The sequence below is a fragment of the Temnothorax nylanderi genome, unplaced genomic scaffold, assembly GCF_030848795.1.
Source record: "Temnothorax nylanderi isolate EJ_2023f unplaced genomic scaffold, tnyl_v1.0 TNYL_tig0020_pilon, whole genome shotgun sequence".
NCBI lineage: Eukaryota > Metazoa > Arthropoda > Insecta > Hymenoptera > Formicidae > Temnothorax > Temnothorax nylanderi.
In genome coordinates this window covers 1628349-1649239 of record NW_027249082.1, presented here as the reverse complement: position 1 = coordinate 1649239, position 20891 = coordinate 1628349, and the positions used below count along the sequence as shown (strand labels likewise).

Below are 20891 nucleotides of genomic sequence, written 5' to 3'. Positions count from 1 at the left end.
GAATTAGACTTTTTGGATTAAAAATTTTAATTTTTTAGATCCTTAAATTTTAAAGCTATTTAGTTCTAAGTATATACATATACATATATACAAAATTCTTTAAAGTCTTGAATTTCTCTAGAATTTTCATTTAAATAAACAAATTTATTTTCGTAATTGACAAATGTGAAATAATTATTTAGAAATAAATTTCATTTATTTTTTAATTGAACTTATTTTATTGTGAGAAGAAATAAAAAGGGAGAGAGAAAAGGGCGAAGAAAATCGATGTAAGAAAATGTCGTGCAAGGGATTCGTTGGGAAGTAATTAAAAATTACGTGCCGTTCGTGGAGGATTATGGCCCGGTGAGAAAAATGGTAAACGTGAGGGACCGTCGTAGGGAGTGTCACGAGCACTTAACTTTTCTTTTCATGGCCGAGTTTGTTTCGTCTTTAAGGAGCGAGCGAGCTTCCACGGCGATGGCCGCGTACGAGAAACCCGAGGGCTGTGAGAGTCGTAATTGAGGGTCGACGCCCTGAGGGACCTCGAGACCTCGTATACTAGGAGCTTTCCCAACCTTGGCACTTCAAATTGCGCGATCCTTCGATTACGGAATACGTAAATCGCGACGTTAGAATTCCTATTTGCATTCGGGAGGGGGGGGGGATCATTGCGCGTTTGTATACGCGAAACTAGTGCCTCCTAGAGTAAACTTTGTCGCGATGGAGAATTGATATATTCGCGCTTCGCTAGAAGTGTATAATTCAATCTATTTTCCGCGATACTTTCATTACGTATTTTCGCAATAGCGAATGCGAATCGTGCGTTTGCGTATTAATAACTAAATATTTCTCTCTCGTACAAACAAACTGTTTATTCGTTAGTCAAACATTTACCAAACTCCAGGCGGAAAAACATATTTTTAATCGATTAATTCTGCATCGTCGATGAAATTGATTGAAAACTCTGGCTCCGAGCGATGCATCGCATCTCGTAAACATATTTTGGAAGGAACACGCGTACTTTATCAGCGACACGTTGTTCCGGCGAGCCTAAGTCAGTTGAAGAGGCGTATTTGGACTGCTCTAATTACCTGGGCGGATTCGGACGAACTTAACGTGAGTCCGCTTGTACAAACGGAGAGAACGGGACAATACGGAAGTTTCGGGCGAACCTTCGCGTTTATATTCGTGATCAGGATCTTTCCTTAATCCGCGCTGTGCCTCAAGTGGTTTCGAGAATTGGCCCAAGTCCACTCCACTCAGCAAATACCCCATGAACTTCTGTTGGAGTTGGCAATTATATCGCTCGGAATTCGATCGCGTTGCATCTCTACCTCTCACTATCTTTCTCCCTCTCTCCCTCTCTCTTATTTTGTGATATAAGACGATATAATGAACCTGTAGTTAGCCGCGTTAAATCGTAAACTAATAATAATTCTCCGATAATAGTTTATCTACAATGAGGAACGCGAGTCATCTTAGAATTTATTCCTGAACTTTTAACGATCTGACATTTTATGCGTCCCAGTCTTTATTTCTATAGCGCAAATTTATTTATATCATTTATATACAGAATTTACTTGAAAGCGTAAAAAGTGAGAACTTTATCCAGGAACATTGAGTACAATCCAGCTAACTATTCCATCTTGTAGCGGTATTCCTTTAAATTATAAGTTATAGAGCTTACAAACTCAGCTTACGCTCCGAAAAATGTAATTCAATTCACTTACTTAACTCGTCTAGACTAAAGAATGTAGCCACATTATCTTTACTGCCGGTACACCGCGAAGAAAGGCATTCCCATCAACGATTGCGAGAAACTTTGTTCGACCACCATCGGTTCAAACAACGAATCATATTAAATCCTGAATTGTAATCAAGAACTTTATCTACCGGGTCTCTTATTATTTGACCTACTTCTCTCTTTTTACCGCTGATTCGAGATTAACATGAAATTAAAATTTATTTGGCGATAAGAGTGTAAAAACGATATGCTCTATTCATTGGGATAATTTTTCCTTTATACCAAAATTTAATTACACGCTAAATTTAATTTTCCGCAACAAAAAAAGATTTTAACGTTGAAGTTCGGCTAATTATATTTATTAAAATAAGCTCCGTTTAAAATTAATTGAATAAGATATATATAAATACAATTAATCTTTTAATCCAAAATCATTCGTGTTTCAGATCCAAAGTTCTTGTTGAGGAAAGACCGTTATCAGCTTTCGACACGCGCCATCGTCACGCACGCCAAATGTCCGCCCATTACCGAACGCAACCTGTTTGATATTCAATTTCCGTTTGGAATTTTATCTCCACGAAAATCGGAGCAGCTGTATCAGGTCGAATTAAAGTGTCATGATCCGCGAGCGCGCGGCGCGGCGCGATCGCGGCATAGGAAAAGGCGGGTGACGTCACGTGTTCTCGGCGGTCGCACGCGCGGGAGGGGTGCGTAACAGTGGAGGGGGAAACTCGGCTGCGGGCAGGCCATGCCGAAGACTCGTTGCGGGTGGTGGGGTGTAAGAGGGGTCTAGGCATGGAGAGGGCGCAGTACCGCGCTATCCTCCGTATCGTTGACACGTCGAGCGGAAAGAGTGCGAGAAGGAAAAAGATCGAGGAGGGAAAAGAGAAGGAGAGACGATCGCGCGATCTTCGCGCTCGCTCATCAAATCGCGACATCCGCGTTAATTGTCCTCGTGCGTGAATAATAAATTTATCTGTCCCGATTACGGTGTCCGTCCGTGGAGAACTTCCGGCCTGCGACGTTTCCGGAGCGGCCTCGCGAACGCGTTTCAGTGGCGCGAAAAGTTGACTCTCTCTCTCTCTCGCCTTGTGTACCCTCGATGATCTATCGGTGAATCGATTGTCCGGCATAGATAATCGGGGGATCGTCCGCGCGGCGCGTGGTGAACGATTGTATTCGCGAGTGAATTTGGTGCAATTGTCTCGTGTGCCTATATCCCGAGGGAGCTGCGTCCGGCTGCGAGGGACGATGCTGGCATTCCTGTTCGCCGCGGCGCTCGCCGTCGCGAGGATCCACGCTAGCCAGGTGACCATGGACGCCAAGATACGCGACGACTCCGACTTGTCCCAGGTAAGAAAACGTCTTCGCCACATACTTACATTAAATTGCGCGTTCTCCAGATCCCGCCGATTCGGCCGGCGCGGCGCGGCGCGACGTAACGTCGCGGATATGCGCCACGACTACCTACCGCGTGTCCTTGAACCGTTACGCTGGAGCGACCGTGCGCGCGAGAGTCGCGTTTAAATGAATAACGAACGTATGTGCTCGTACAATAATACTGAATGCGGCAGAAAATTTCAATGCAGCGGCAGAGAGCTCGTCGCAGCCGCGCGATGATTGTGCAACGTGTTCCGTGGCATCGTGAAACGCAGCCGATTGCCTGTCATTAAGAGTTGTCTTCTGTGAGAGAATCGTTTGCAATCACCTCGATCGCCTTGGTGATTTTCTCACTCGGCGTCCTTTTACGCTTTTCTTTCCATCCTGCGTGTTATTTCTATCGGGAAATATTCAGTAAATGTGTGGCTATGAACGTGACAAAAGCGAGAAGTATTTGCGCTAGTCATTGTATTAAATTAACGCGATCGATATTCAGTTACAATGGGGTGCATGATTTTTCTAACGAGATAAAAAGCGTTCGCACAAATGTTACTGTCAAAATCATCAAAAATGTCGAAATGTCAGATAGTGATATATTTTTTCGACGTTCTCTCTGCATATATCAAATTTTAATTTTAACGATGAATAAAATATCGATGCGAGTACAAGAAGCTTCCAAAAAATTAAAAAAAAAAGATACATATGTGTGTCATTTAAATTATTTTACTACTAAAATAGCAAATGTGAATATTGATATAATGAAAACTGAACGTAATTAAATCTGCTTTTTACTTTTTTTATAACTTAATTTTTCTATATTTTCGGAATTTTTCGCCAATTCCATTATTAGAACTGTCGCGCGCACAATTTTTTTTAGAGAGCTGCAGAAAATCGATTATGTTTTGGAGTGACACTTCTGTCATACGTCACGTCGCTCGATTTTTTTCCGCATCAGATTCACGGTTCGACATGATCGGTGGAGCTGCCCACTCAGCGATACTTGTTCATTTCAACGTCATTTAATCCTTCCATATCCAACATGAGATCAGCGATGACTGCAAATCCAATTTTTCGTATCGAAGTGGCTAAATCTGCTTGTTGTTGTTTCATGTGTTTAACTCTTATTTATCGTTGATTTTGGAAGTAATTAATCGTCGAGTATTATGACTGTAACAATAAATTGGGAAAATTCAGTAACAGTAAATTGAGTAACAGTAAATTAAAAACACAGATGATTTGAGAAACGAAAAATGACCGGAAAGATTTAAAATCTTGAAAAGACGAAGAAACGCAAGAAAAATTATAAGGGTTTAAATCTGATCTCATCTTGTTGAACAATTATGTAAATACTCTCGCGGATAATCGAAAGTTTGAGAATTCCGAATGGAGCTTCGCTCCGTTTTCTTCCTGCGCGCTCGAAATTTCGGAGTAATTTGCGTAGGTGGTCGGTGCATTTCGTCCAGGTGGTAAACCGATCGCCGGGTTTAACGATGTATGCAGTCGTGAGAACTTTTCCGGGTGGGAACAGGAGGGCAGGAACGGAAGACGGGGAGGGGAGAAGGGCAGAAAAGTTTGTAAATCGGGCGTGCGAGATGTTTCTAACTCGGTTGAATAATGTATGAAACCGGCGGTTATTTACTTCATTAACTTCTTCCACGTGGCCGTAATTAAATTGCGCGAAAGGAAAGTTGCGAAACGGGCGCCTAACTCTCATTAGCCTGCATTTTTTTCCCATCCTTATCCGAAATTCATGGCGATCGCGAAGTTGCGTCGCCATTCATCTCTCCTCGAATCTTCTCTTACGATAAATTACGATACATTTTCGCGCGGTAAAGAATGGAAATGCCGCACGATCTTTCGACAGGTGCTTCGGATTTTGATTATCGGCATCGGCGTAAACGCGCGTAAAAATTTGATGGCGCGATAACGTTAAATAACGTTCGAATACTTAATAAATCGCGGATAATGGAGCGAGTAAAAGAGAATTACCGGAGCGAATGTCAGCGTCGCTGCACCGCGCATTTTTTACAGTGTCATTAATTAACACGATAATCCAATAACGTCGCGTAAATTTAGTCGTAAACGTCATGACGGTGCGGAAAGCCGTTACGATTTAACGATCCACGCAAAATAAGAAGAGGCGCATTATCCTCGTTACATTCGCTCGTAATTCGATTATAAACGCGGAGCTGCGGCCAAATAGTTTCCGCTGCGGCGGATTGATCTCTGTGAATCATCGCGATATGAATCAGAATCAACCATCGATGAACGTTTGTATATGGCTGTTTATTTCCTCATCTCTCATGCACGATGAGTCACAAGTTATTTCGTCGAAATGGAAATTAATTTAACGTTAAAAATTGCTCTCACAATACGTGGCCCGTTTAGCGGAGGGCGTTCTTTTTTAGAGAAGGTTGTAAATATACGATGCGGAGTTAGCTTACACGTGGTATATCTTCCATCCACATGCCGGCTCTTTCTCATTACTTCGCCCCCGCTTAGGCGAGGGAACCATGCAGTCCGGCGCGACGTCTACGCCACGAAGCACTCTCACGCACACGCCTGGGAGGTACGCATGCACACGCGTGCATGCAACGTGCGTCATGGCAGAAGCGGCAACACGACTCCTCTCTCTCTCTCTCTCTCCGGTCAATGACGTGATTTCAGTTAGACAAAGCTTCGAGGTGCTCCTTTGTCTACCAGTTTCCAGCGGTTCTTGGCCTTTTTCTGCCTAGTCGCGGATAAATCTTGAAAATCTTCGCGATTACGATTTCCAATCAGCACGTTCTAGTCGATTAAACCATTCGGCGGCGAAGCGCGCGGAGATAGACGTTTTCAGTTACTTAAAATCGCCATAGATTAAATAATATAGTAGATTTAGTAGATATTAGATAATTCCTAAGTCAGCAATTTAAGACATCAAAAGCATAAAAATTGCATTCTCTTAGATCTTAGGACTTTCTGATTGCGTTTCAATATTATTGGATATTGACTATCTATTCTTATCTCCTTAGATGTCTTTGATCGGTGATCCATAGTTCTTTTCCGATTTGGATTGAACTCGGGAGAGTGAGTGGCGGATTAGCTTTACGAGGCGAGTCGGTCGGATCAGCATTTTTCATTACGCCGCCGTGCTGAATCACGACGGCCGGTGCGTAGGAGGAAATTCCACTCTATTAAAAGATCGTGTCGACCCACGAGTGTGGGTCATAATCCATAGGTTAAGAGCCCTTGGGTGTAATACCTACGAGCGTGCGATCCGTATTTATATCTGCCGCGCCAGCAACACCTGCTGCCGTCGTCGCGTTGCACGGCGCCGATATGAATGGAGTTGAACGGGACTTAGCGTGAATATTGCACGAAAAAAAGAGTGAAAGGGGCGAGCAAGGCTGCGGCTCGAAGAAACCACGCGGAAGAAACCGAGCGTGAGAGCCGCCGGCGACGAGAAGCGACGTCGTTCGTTCGCCTTTGGTGGCTGAATAACGCGGCCTCGTTTAACGAAGACTCGCTGAGATTGTTAACGGAACCGGCGCGCGAACAACGTTGTTGTCAACGGTTCCGATCGGCTCGCATTCCGCTCGGTCAATTGTAGTGCTTGTCGCGTCGCATGCAGCGCGTTGCAGGCAGTGGCCGCGTTACCCGCATATCCTACATCTATTTAAAGGAATATTCTCAATGAGAGATATTAAGTGCTATATTCAGACTATCAATATACATTATGTAATATTTCTGTCAGGAAATTTCGATAATACACAATGAAAAACGTGATTATTCTTTTTGGATATATTTAGAAAAAGTGATGGTTTATAAAAAGAAGTCTTTCTAAATTAATTATCTGATGATTTAAAAAATTAGATTTTTCAAGGAAAATCGAATACTTGAAGTGACGCAAATTTCTTGCGAGTCTCGCGGATCGATTGATTTTATATTGCGCTTCTCTATGCATAGCGTTACGAAAAAATTGTTCACAGGGGACATTAGCTCGCGTACAGACTTTCCGATGTCAGTATTGAATGAAAGCTGGCGCTCGTCCCGTCGACGACATTACAATAATGCGTTTCTTGCTTCTCTCTCCCCGGCGCGACGACGGGGCGAACGATTCCGCCCGGCAACTTGTTGCTGCGACAAAAATCGCCCGGACGGTTCTCGCCGGGGGGTTAGTTTTAGTTCCAATCGATTCGACAAACTATTCCCAAACACGGAGATATCGAGGCCCATTTTCGCGGACTTTATTTAGTCGGTCGATCGACACGGCCACTTTTTTACAAGCATAGACGTACGGTTTGGCGCGCCCGGCGCCGAAATAAAATTTTACGATTTCCAGGTCAACGCAGCGTCATAATACCCTTGTATTTATAACCCAGCACGTAGCGTTCGCCGTTCTCTCAGTTACACCAATAATTCTTTTGAAAGCGAAAGTCAATCGTATGCTATTACAAATGGTTGACAGTAATTCGAACAAATTGCTATGGAATACCGGCGTCTTCTCTCTGTTAAATCGATAACATAGTAGCAGAATGTCAGTTTTGTAGTTTCGCTATTAGCATGCCGCGGTTCGTAGATCTGAGAAATACGAAGAATGGAAGAATATTTCAAGTTTAGTCAAAAGTCTGCAAAAATGAAAGAACTCCCCCCCGGAGAGAATTCCGTAATTCGCGGCGAGAGAGAACGGAAAAAGACGTATCGGGAATAAAAGAACGGGGGAGGAGAAAGAAATAACGGATTCATATTGCCTTCACCCTGCTGCAAGATACTTAGCTTCCGTGAATCATGTAATCGGACCGCTGCCTCGTCGTGGAAATCATCGGAAATCGACGCGCTGCGCGAATATGTACCTTCGCCATGGTCGAACGAAGGTTGCAAATAACCGGTTTCGTTCCTCCTTCGCCAGCGAGGGAAGACCCGAGAATTAAGAGAGCTGGTTGATACCATCGACGACCATTTCCAATTTCAGCGAGCCGATGAACCGAGAAACGGCAGCTAATAGAAACCGGGCAGCGCCTCAGCGAGCTGACTCGGTCGCGAAAATATTTACAGATAATCTTTGCTCGTAATGGTTGTTGTTTGTCAAATACTTGACCCGGCGAGCTGCTTGCTCGCGAAGAGCACCGCATTTATGGATAATAGGGCAGAGATCCATAGGTAATAGGGCAGGGGCATTCATTTTTCATGTAATTTGCGTTCGATTCCTCTTTCAATGAGATGCTTCTCTGAACCTTCATTATTCAGTCCCGCGAACCGATTCCTCGTTTACATTCCGAATACTGGTACGTTTGTATCAGTATTCCACTAATTATTAATGATCCTGCTTGGAAATAGATTTTTACGAGGTCAAGGATCTTTTTCTCCAGCATTACGCCAATTCGCAAATTTATACTTCATCTTTCGATTTTGTTAGAATTTCACAGTTTTATCTTTTTGTTTCCACTAAGGCGGAATCTAGCCACGAGTCTTTCTCACGGATATAATCGTATCTAGGTCTTCGCGATCGAATAGGTGGGACGTAGTAATATGTATCGATCTAAGTGTACGCCGAAGGTCGTGGTGATAGCTCGATTGGGTCGTGTTTGCGGACACTAGCACCAGTAGCTTGTTGGCCTTAGCAAGCAACGGTGTATAGGATCCAATTACGCTTGATGCAAATCTGTATTCGCGACCAGCATGACTTCAGATAGCCTCGAAAACAGTTCGCATGACATACTGATAGAACCGGTAGTTGGCCGTGCAACTGTGCACGTACTCGCGCTCGCAGTCGGCGAGCTGAATAAATTATGCAGAGCAGCATTTAAAAATATTACGCAGGAGCGTTGGAAAATTCTGAAATGTGGAATATTTAACTCGAATACATTCAGATGTGCTGATCCTTAAAAAGAGAAGAAAGAGCAAAAAATAAATATTTTGCTCCTCGTTGAATTTTCTAGATGAAATAAGGTCGTTTATTTCTTAAATATCCAATTAATTGTTAATATAATTGCGATAATATTTGATAATTTATATTTGATATTCCATAATTTAATAATATTGATAATTTGATTATTACATGTTACGACATACGATGCATAAATGACGATTATATCTCTACCCCGATCTCTACATTATTTCCATCGCATGACATTTCGAGCAGTCCGGCCATGTCTTCTTGATATCGGAAAAGTCGGATATAGTAACGGGCAGATATACGGGCGATCAATTCTCATTAACGGACGAGAAATTAATCCGCGGTAGTGTATATATGGCGCGCGCGAGAGCAAGACAACCCCGAGTCGGGCCAGCGTAGGCCGCATTGTATCAAATTCAATTATACGCGGTGCAGGTTTCTTGTCGCCTTCAGGCAACTGAGTGTCCCTAGATAATCGCGAAAACAGCTCGCATGACATGCCGATCTATACGGGCGATAGATTATTACCAAGTATATCCGCAACGATGTTTCGGCACCGCCGCCCACGCATTACATCGCCCTCGTGTGATGTATCGCATTCAATTATGCAGGATGCAGGTTTCTGTTGCTAGCGCACGGATTATGTTGAAAGTGGCTTTTGCGATTAGATCGATGACTTAGCAAGCCATTCGGTGCATCTAGTCGATGCGAATGGATCGCTAATCACGATCAATTAATTGCTTCTCCGGTCGTTTGCGCAATTTTCGGATTTGTGATTTTGAACATTGTCTGGTTTCTTATTTCTTGACTTTTATTAGAAAATCACGAAACTTTGGCTAATCGTAACGCATTAATGAGTATTGATGTTGATTTATTCGTTCATTTTTTTTTAAGTTTATATTATGCGTCTATCGTGATTGAACACCTGATAAATCGCGGATTGTCTCAAAATGTCTCAAGCATGCCTAACTTTTCCTCTCCGAGGACTGTCGTTCCCATGTACGTCTATATAGCCATTGGCTCGGCGCGGAAATTCATCGTGGTCGCTAACTATCTCAAACTACCGCTACTTTCAACGTGGCAGCCTAACTATCTTAAACTGCCAATGCGTCTGACCGCTCTTTGTGTGCACCGCCCGGGCGCGATTCCGTGCCGGAAAGGACGGCGTGTCCTTTAGCCCGCGGCGATTGTCGAAAATTGGTCAGATATCCCAGGAATTTCGGCGGCTCAAGTTCGATTCTTGTTGGAAATTTGAGACGAAATGAGAGTCGGTCGGTCCCGAAGTGCGAAAGGATTTACACGCGGAAACTTGGTCACCGACGCTTTCAACTCGAATCGACGGGGTACACTTCCGCACTTTGCGTGATCGAATGTCGCGCGTGCTTGCCGCATCGGTTCGCTGCTCAAAGCCTCGCTCTCTGGCAACAGCCAGAGGCTATTCGTTTAGAACGATTTGCGATGACGTTCGCGTCATCGCTTGTATCGCATTTAATACTTTTATCGACTGTGAAAGGATAATAAATAAATTCATAGGTTGAAACGCGCGCGTTAAATTCGATCGGGTTAGGGCGGCTTTACGCGAATAGAATAAAATATCTATTTCGGAGATCAAAGATCTCGGAATTGTAAAAGAGAGAGAGAGAGAGCAGTCGCGAATCGTGTGCGAATCGGAGAAAGAGAGAAACGCGGAGCAAGGACGACAGAGGAAATTTCCGGAGTCACGATCGTCGCCCGCGCGGCGTCTTTTCGCCGACGCGGCACACGATTCTGGTCTTTATGGGGTTCCATATTTTACGACGTAACACACGCCACCCCTGGCTTCTTCTCCTTGCTGCCCCCGGAGGCGTCTACACGACGTATTGTTCCGGTTTTCGAGAAACGGCGCGCCCGCCCGCTATCGCTCCAATCCCGCCGGTGGATTCCGTCGAAGCGCGACCGCGTTTACGGCCCCCTTGCTCTCTTTTTAGCTTCTTTCTTTCTCTCTCTTCCGTTCTCTTGCCCTTCCTTTCCTACGTCTCTCGCAGCTGCATCCAGATCCCGGATGCATCGGAATCCCGACGCAGCGGAGCGATAGATCGGCTTTTGGGGGTGCTTCCACCGTCGGGTTTCCCGGACAATTTTCGTCGCGCCGTCGCCGCCGTTATCGTCGCGTCGCTTTTATTTCGCACGCGGAATTCAGCATACCGACGTAGGCGTCGCTACGTCGCGCGTCGCGCGCTGTTTCCATATTTCCGGTGAATCCGGAGTGAGGAAAAAAAAAAGAGAAGTTCGCAGGAATGACTCGGGGGAATTAAATGAAAAGAATCTCGCGCCGCGAGTCGACGGTCTTCTTGACGCGACGTGGGTTGGGATGGCCGGGGAAACGCGAAGCGTCGAATGCGAAGTTCTAAGACTATAAGAGAATTCTGCAGTGTGGTCCGGAGAAAAAGGTGTTTCTTCCCTTCCACGATGGGCTCTCCGTGGGAAAGCGTGTTCTTCGCTACGATGCACGTTATCGTTCGCGCGCATACAGACGCCCGGCGTACACAGAGCGGGATGCACATTGTTTCGTCTCGGCACGAACCGCTTGTTAAAAATATCCGGTCGGAGTTTGAGAGAAAGAGAGAACGAACCGTCGAAAAGAGAGAGAGAGAGAGAGAGAGGAGGAGGAGGAGGAGGAGGAGATGGAGAGAAAGACCACACACTGCAGCGAATTCTACAGTGTTCGTTCACCTTCGCGAGAATCATCGTGTTCGATGATTCGATTCCCTTCTTTGCCTGCAGGGAGGCACACGAGCGAGTAGACCGTCTAGCGAGCGCGAATCACGGGGATTTCTTTCGGAAAAATATTTGCTTTGGTTTTCGAGCGTGGTACTCGTACTCGTTACCGGCTCCGCGCGAGACGAGCGCGGTATATAAATTACGCTGGTACACGATGATGCACAAAAGAAGCAAAGAGAAGGAATCGCGCGGGCTGCAGAAACACGGTTTGAACGGAGCCGGATTTGACCCTCCGGAGGGGCATCAAGCGTCTGTCTAGACTTTTTTTAAATTAAGGTCCCGGAAGGATTCCTCTCGTTATATACTAGAACGCCGTTCCGCTTGACAAGACGTTACGGACTGTTTGAAAGGGGTAGACGGTAGACCGAGCATCTTGAGACTAGAGAACGTAATCTAAACGTCTGAAGATCGTGGAACGCAAAAGGTCAAAGACTAGAAATACAAAAATTTATTTCAGACTGAAGATCCGATAATTTAGGTTTTCCAATATCCTAAAAGATAAAATAAAAAATTATCAAAGAGTTAAAAGTTCAAAAATTTAATATCTAATAAATATTTAAAGTTTTAAAAGTCCAAGAATTTTAAAAATTCAAAAATACAGTTTTGCAAATCCTTACATCCGTGCTCTTTTCCTTTCTCTCTCGAAAATACAGGAAAGTGCCTTTGCGTCTTTGTACGCAAAAGTTAAGTGCTCCGCGCGTCACGTGTGTCGAAAGTCTCGTCACGTAATTTTCACCGGAGATGCGGTCACGCTGATGATCCTCCTGAGATTCTATGATGCTACGATTACTTGCGACTCGGCTTTTTAAATATCAGTTGTTCGTGAACAGTTGCGTTCCGATCTTGTGCGCGCGGCGTTGAATTTTAATTATTCCTTTGAACGTTCATTTCCTAAAGGTTTATTTAAAGGCAAGCGTACTTGCAGCGATTTTCATATCTTTTCCGTGATTATATTATACATGTACATATAATGATATAATGTACGAATATACATTTAATTGATATTAGTAATTTGAGTAAAAACAAGTGGTGCATCACTATTCTATTCGAGTAATATTGACGCAAGCGTATCACGTTTCGAAATAATATTTATGAAATAATATCTGCGAAAATAACCTGTCACTTGCACGATATTCTGTGTTTATTGTCGTAGGATATTATTCGAAATAACATTGTCCACTATCCATGCCTCGATGGTTACTCGTCTTTATTACTTCGCTGTTCACCATCTCAAATAAGAGCCTCTCGAGAAAATGTTAATAGCAACGAGGAATTAGAACGTTCAGCAGGTCTCGTCCTGACTTTCAAACGAAGTCGAAGCGGTCGTTGGCGATGGCGCCATTAAGAATGCGACGGTTTGCGAAAATCGTTGTCCACACCCAGCGGTAGGGGGGTTTTATGGTCGACGACCGTTTCTAGCGGACTTTTCTGCTCACCACGTCGCTTAATGGCGCACTTCGTACGTTCGACTAATTATAGCACTTAAGCAATCCTCCGACGAATCCCGCGGGACGGAGTCATCGTGAGAGAACGTAAGGTCGCTCGTTGTACGCTCGGCATGCGAGTAAGCGAAGAGGAAAATGCATATTTCACGGTCGCAAGTTAGTCATGGTTGTCGTTTAGTTACATAAGAGTTTCCATTCAAGTCTGTATACGCGATATAGTTTTAATGATTTTAATTATTTTAGCTTTCTTATAGAGTTGCAAAATTTTCAGTCACGATATTTCTAATTCATGCGCGTGCTTAAATGTGTTTGTTAGAGTTTCCGATTTTCACTTGCAGTTGAAACATCTCAGAATCCCCGGAAAATTTCCCAGGTAGCAAGCACTCGTCATTTTGACGTCAAATGACGTCAAAAGACGTCAAAATGACAGACTTTTGACGTCAATTGACGTCAAAATGACGAGTCTTGCTACCTGGGTTAGATTTGAAAAAGATTCGGACTTTAATTATTCTATATATATTTAATAATTCGCGAAAGAAGAGACTCCGCATACCGAATTATTTTTACCGAAGGAGGAAACTCTGGCGAAACGCGCGTGGCAGAAATAATTCACGAACGTTGTCTCTACCACCGATTTCCCTTCGTAGAATCGCATAAATTCCGAGTTCGACGTCGGCGGAATTTCGACTCTGCGGTTGCCGAGAGTACATACGAGTGAATTTCACCCATAGTGTACGTAACGTTATGAATTATGTGGAGAGGACAGCATTGAGTGGTAATTGAGGAGGAGGTAATCATGTCTCATCCTCACCCACACTTCGCTAACGCTCCACACAACGTCGTACAACGATGCCCCTATGCATAGTTCACAGTTCGTTCCCGCCAATTAAACTTACGAGACGCGCAATTTTTCGTTCACGAGAAGACATATATACGTCAGCGAGAAATGCCGATGTAGTTTCGAGCGGCGCCCGGAAGTGATACAGGAAAATGTTTTGCAATCTCTGTAGCGGAAGAGGCAATAAAAAATTTGTGAATGTAAATAATTTATGTTAACACGGAACGTGTATAAGCTTCATGTTGACACGCGATAAGATGATGCGTCATGAAAAATTGACTGAATAACAAGAAGGATTTTAATGATGGAAAATTAGGCCAAAATGTTTATGTTTAATGATAAAAAAAGTATGTAACGTGTAACTTAAATATGATGATAAAAAACCGACGATTATATCGTATTTCGCTGTCGGGACACCCGTTGTGTCGCACGCGATACGCAACGAAATAGTGGAGGGTTGGACGTGCGTGCGATAGGAAGTAATGATTTCTGAATTATTTAGTCTAGACTTAAGTATGCCATGATAGCTGGACGATCTATCTCGTGCCTGGTTCGGAGTGCATTTACTCGCATTGATCGAATCTGCATATAGGGCGTTGTAAAAATCGCGTGCACACCTAAAGGCCGGCCATGGTTCTCGGACAATACGTATTTTATTTAATTCTCCGCGAATATATCTCTAATACGTTTCTTTTGAAATATCACGAAACGGGGTATTCACTTTAAACGCCATAAAATATCGATGTCAGATTCGAATAACCGGCAAAGAATGGGCTGCAAACGAGCCGCGAAGTTGAATCTATTTCACGCGAGTTTCGCGTTAATTAAACGCATCGACCGCCGCCGCGGAACTCGTTACGAGACTTTTCTCTCCTAAACTCCCCGCGGATAAGAAAAACGAATGGCGGCCTTTGTAGTCGTCGCTATTAAAGCGCCTATAATTCTTTTGGCGTACCAGGAGCTATGGGATGACTGAAAAGTCACGCGATACATTTGCGTTTGTAACTCGTGGCGATCGAATATCTTTTAAGTTGCGTTTAGCAACTAATTTTAAAGCCGCGTGCTTTGAAATTAGCTGGGTAAATCACGTTTAAAACAGTATTTATAAAGTTTAACAATTTAATAATTCTATTTTATTATGAATTATGTAAAAGTGGCGCAAAGCTTTTCACGCGATTACATTATTAACGAAACAAACGTATAGTCGTACGAGTTTTTATGAAATTAATACAGAGATTAAAAAGTGGATTAGTATAATATTATAATAAAACATAATGCAATTTAGAGTATAACACAATATCGTAATACAATACGGTTGCATAATATAACGTAATTTGTATTCAACAAATTTGCCTCTTTCTTTTTTCTCTTCATCTTTTGCTGCGGCCGTATAAATTATATAAATATAATTGAAATAAAGGCGATTCTCGTTAAATAATTTCATATCGTCAATCGTCATCGAGCCGAATTTTTGCGCCCTCGCAAAAACGCGCGTCGTTTCTTTTTTCTTTATGGAAGGCAATTGACCCGGACAGAACGGAGTTAATTAAAGACCTTGTCCGAGATAGTTGCACGAGAAAAAGTACAAGTCTTTCTCACTTTCTGCACATGTAACGTAAAAAAATGAGGAAGTTAGCCCACGACTATATGGAGCTTCTCTTCTCTCTGCTCGAATACTACATTAATTGCTGAAGAATTACATTTTCCTTTCATTCATCTCCGGATATTATTGAATTCTTCCTCTCTCTTCTTTTTTTTCTAAATTTCTTTGGCATATGTCAAAGTACAGAAATACAGATAAGGTTTTCTCACGATAAATTCGAAATTTATGAAGAAGCTTCACGCGTGTAAAGACGAACGATGCGCGTTATTGTTTTAATTAAAACAGTGACGATTTCAATAGGCAACCGGGTGCGTTAACTGACAAAGGCGAGTACGCGCGCCCATCGGCCGTTGTGCGATATCAAATTTTCGTAGCACAAAGCGTGTGCGGCGGCGATTAAAAAAAAAAAGATGGAAAAAAACGAGACCTCGGGGAAATTTTGCAACCTCGCCTCGTGATCGATACAGTAGAATTTCGATGGCGCAGAAAACAGCTGTCGAGAAAAATCCGTTCGACGTCGTCCTCTCGAATGTCGGAGAACGGGGTGGGACACCCTATTTTTTTTTTTTTTTTTACTAAAACGCGAAAAAATACACATTAAATCCAATCTCGCGCCATGCGGTATCAGATATCACGCCGAAAGCTACGCGTACCTCTTTTTTTATGAGAAATGCCGCGCTCGATAACGATAGTACGAGCGATAGCGTTCGTTTTACGTAAAACCACGAAGTATCGAATATTAAAGTGCCAAAAAAAAGCTAGTCGCAATTGAAGCCGGAGGCTGTAAAAGTACGATAGCAAAGTAAACAGATTCGGTTAGGGATTTTCGATAGGCAAAGTCGATAGGAAACGACATAGTCGTAACCGCATTCATGCGTAGTTGAATTTTACGAAAAACATGAAACACTTTCACCTCTAAAAGTTATATGTTTATACTGTTCCACAAGTCGCGCATTTTCTATCGATCATGCATTCGTTAGTGAATTATCTTTTTTTACATGTGTATCTCGTTTCTCCCAGCTTTCATGATAATTAAAATCCCGATTAACTATGTCACTATACATTTAAAGATGATTAAATATTGACTGTTTATCTCTCGTAAGTTCAATTTAGCAAGTTCACTTAATTTGTACTGGCTCTACAACTTAAATTACATTCTTTTCATCTTTGTGTTCTTATAACGTGGCTTGGTCGCGTTATGCATGGTTCACATAAAATTTGCGACTCTCAGGACGTACTGCGTATCTTTTTTAAATGTAAATATAGGGAAATAGAAATTATTGCCAGGCGGATGCATCTTTGATTAATGTTTAAGCGCAAAAATAATTTCGTTTACTTATCAAGCACCTCCTGCAGAATTACTGGCGATCTACTGTACGGCCGCGGAATACATTTCCATAGTAAATGGCGGCACGCTTCTGCCCGTGATGCACGTTTCCGCGGTATTCTTTTTCTCCACCGAGTCGCGGCGCAGCATTAATTTTCCGATGTATTACAACGGAATGTTGATTCACGGCGATGCGTATCGTCTCAACGGCGTCTATATCGTGCGTGATTGTCATTAATCATTTTGGTGCAGGGCGCGCCAGCGCTCGCAAGTGCATTCGTGGCACGATCGTGGCGAGCTTTTACTACTGAACTGTAAGTAATCGGTTTGAAATTTCAATCCAACCGTGAACCGTCGACTATTATTGCTGCAAAATGGTTGCAATAATTTTTTATGTAATACAAAAATGCGTACTTGTATTAGGCTCGCTCGACTGTAGCAGGTGAAAGTCTCAAATGTGAAAGATGCATTTTTTCGCTCATTTAAGAATTGAAGTCGGAATAAATATGGGGATTTCCTGCAGATCCTAAAGATTCAAAGAAGGAAAGATATCACATTCCGAGAATTTCCGATTCACGCCCAACTTTTGTGTTATCTGCGATAGTTCAGTCGTTACCGTGAGGAGAGCGCGGGTGCAAAGTTTCCTCGCGAATTTTTCTCGTGTAACAATCTCGTATAACAATGCCGTGCACTTGGCATCGATCACCCATCTCGCGTTCGATGCACAGACTCGAACAAAAGCAAAGCTCGAAAAACCTCGTATAAGTTCGGATCGCCATAAATAATGCTCGGAAAAGTAATTCGATATGGAGGATTGTAAATAATGGCCGACGCCGGAATGAGCCACAATTTATAGCCCGATATATTTGTTTCCTCCGCCCTCTTCTCCGTTAACCCTTGATCACTGTCACGCGACATATTGTCATGTGAGACATCACGGAGACTAGGGGGTGATCGATACGCGACATTCTGCGCTCAAGAAAAACCCACGTGTGAACGCGTGCGTGTGCTCGACGTGCGTTAGGGCGCCATGCGCCAGGGCGCTCGCGTTTCTGTTTGTACCAAAAAAACGACGATCTATATGTTAACCAGCAGACTTTCTTAGCATGATATTAACATACGACTGACTCGTAGCGATTGAACTGAATTAATCAGCTTGTACAGTTTCCTCTGTCACAAAAACCGACAAGACAGGAAAATAGGAATAAAATTCTGAGGTCTGAGAAATCGGGAAACGAGAAGGAAAAAAGATAAACAGAGAGGAATTTAAATTTAGACCAGAGATATTAAATTTCTAAAATAAAATTATTTATTTATATATTTGGATACCTCTTTTTATATAAATGAAACTGACATTTATTAAGATTTATCGAAATGTAGAATTTTATTGCTCGATACAATTAATCGATATAAAAATGCAAAATAATGTATAACAAGATATGAGATTCATATCGCGAAACATAGAAAGAAGATAATATTTTCCATTACTCGAATGAGTGAAATACTCGCGCTAGAAAATAATGAGAAACTCAACAGTATCAAAAATAAGGAGCGATCGTTATAATACTTCTAGAATACGAGACATAAAAACGCCTGGTAGAATAAACGAAGCACATGCTCGCGCTTCATGCGGATCACACTCATTAATGTAAACTCATTAACCCTCTGGTCGTTAACCTCTTCCGAAACCGGCAGGGCAACAACCTCGTTTGATAAAAAAAAGAAGAAAAAACGGCACGTGCAACTTCGTGGTGCACAGAATTTACAGCGCTCTTCCCGAACGTATTGAAGAGTGCTCGTAAAGAGATCAAATAAAAATTAGCGCGTATCTCTATTATGATATAATTCCTCGGTAATTGTATGGAAAACAAAAGCAAAAAACGTAGTACGTGTTTTTTATACATATATTACATATATGACATATCTGAATTATAATACATATCCGAATTTTATATATATCGGAAATAGAGGGATATTGAGAGATAACTCAAACCGCGTCGTGCGCGATGGAATTATTAAGTGTACTTGCGCGAGTGCGATTGAGGGACTTTTTTATTTTTCCACCCGTTAAGTGCCCCAAAGTGCTATTATTTGTCACGACCAACGTGCGCGGAAATATCGCGCTGTGGAGTGCCGTATACCACAGTGAAATACGGCACGATTCGCGTTATTCTGACAAAGAGACACGACTATTCGGATTAATCGTGCACTGAAAGGATAATAGACGGCGCGATCACTTTTCTATACACGAAACGATTGAACGCGTTCATGACGAGAGACGGGAATAAGCGGTGTTCGAAGGAAATTATCAGGGATACAAAAGAGTCTACTGAAGGAGAAAAGCCAGCAATTAAGTAAGCCAGCTTCCGTAAGCGGAGCTGAGTGAGTTTCGGCATTTTGGGATTAAATTGGATTCCCGATTGTCCATTACGTCGATCGTTTAACAAGCCAAGCTGGCCAATCGCCGACGCTGGTGATCCTGCTAAATGCACTTAAATGAGTAGAGACAAAAGCTCTTCCGGTGTCGGTTCGAAAATTGCAAACAGTTCGATTGTGCATTCTTCGATTTGTCGGATATATTCGGTAAAAAATAAATATTACAGTATTATATATTATAAATAATATAATATAGTATAATATAATATTTGTTATATCCGCCTTTCGTTCTAAATGAATTTATTATTTCACGTTTAGAAAATTGGGCGTATCTTTCATTATTACTTTTTCACTCTTCAGGTTTGATTTCATATAAATAATAAAAATTCTTGTTAGATCGCAGTTCATTAAATTAAGAGAGAATTTGTATATTCAGATAAGTATTACGGAAAGAACGGTTTTTCTGAAGTATTTAAAAGTTTAGCTAGAAAAATAATTTCGTTGATGCACCATCAAAATAATTATAGCAGGTCGCTGAAGTATCATGACAATGCTGTAAAAAATTTTTGATATTTTAGCAATCAGTTTGAGTATTCTACATAATTATTTTGATGGTGTAGCAAAATTATTTTCAGATCTGTATATCTAGCTAAATTTTTAAATACTTCAGTAAAACCGTTCTTTTCGTGTATTTCTGTAAAAAATTATAAATTCAAAGATCTAGGTTCTCTAAAAGATTTCTTTATTATATATACAGGTCTATATAAATAAATGTTTTAGATCTATAAATCCAAAGATCTAAATTCTTTGAGACCGATTTTCGTAATTCTATCAAAAGACTTATAAGAATAGAAGCGTGGCGATTTCGTCCGACCATCGTAGTGGGTCGGTCGCCCTTGTGATCGCATCCGCTTGGAAATTGCGGACAGCTACGGACAATGTAGAGACACGCGGCAAAATCTACGAGACATTCATTTTAAAAGACGGCGCACATTCGACGTGCTTATTTCCGGTCGTCCCTCGGGATTCTTTCCGTCTTTTATCTCGAGTTATCATTACGTCGTCGCTCCGTGCAATCGTAGTCCGGCAAGAAGTGACACGTGCTCGTGAAGCAGAAAAAATATTATTTTGCGCGCGCATCTAGAATTCCTCCTCCGAGAGAAATACTGTCTTGTTGCACAAAAGCGCATGAGTATTGTGATTGAAGCATTTAGATTTTTAGATATTTGAATTTCCAAGTTTTTAAATCCTTTAGAGTTTAAAATATTTCTTATTATAAATTACCAAATAAATAGCTGCATTGTCATATTTTTATTATCTGACAAATTTCATATATAGATTTATAAATTTAAAGAATTATTAAATTCAAAGACTTTTGGACAGATTTATGTGTGAAAACATAAATTTTAGAATCAACCGATCTCATGAATTTTCTTTATCCACAAGAGTTTTTGTATTAAATCCTACTTTTTATCTTCCTTGTCCGTGCTTTGTATTCTGCATCTCTCCCATTTTACACTTTCCACGTTTTATATTTTCCGCATTCGTGCTATATGCG

The 20891-nt window shown here is 42.1% G+C and overlaps 1 protein-coding gene across 4 annotated transcripts in view; it reads left to right on the top strand.

Annotated features, from left to right (window-relative positions):
* Nucleotides 1-2521: 2521 nt before the first annotated feature.
* Nucleotides 2522-20891, top strand: part of Fas1 (fasciclin 1) — a 230699-nt gene continuing 212329 nt past the window's right edge. For 2 of the 4 annotated variants that reach the window (XM_071699951.1, XM_071699950.1), the window contains exon 1: nt 2522-3079. In XM_071699951.1, the coding sequence (XP_071556052.1) occupies nt 2978-3079 (102 nt within the window). In that variant the 5' untranslated portion in view covers nt 2522-2977. The remainder of the gene's footprint in view (nt 3080-20891) is intronic. The other 2 variants (XM_071699952.1, XM_071699953.1) reach the window with 1 other exon arrangement.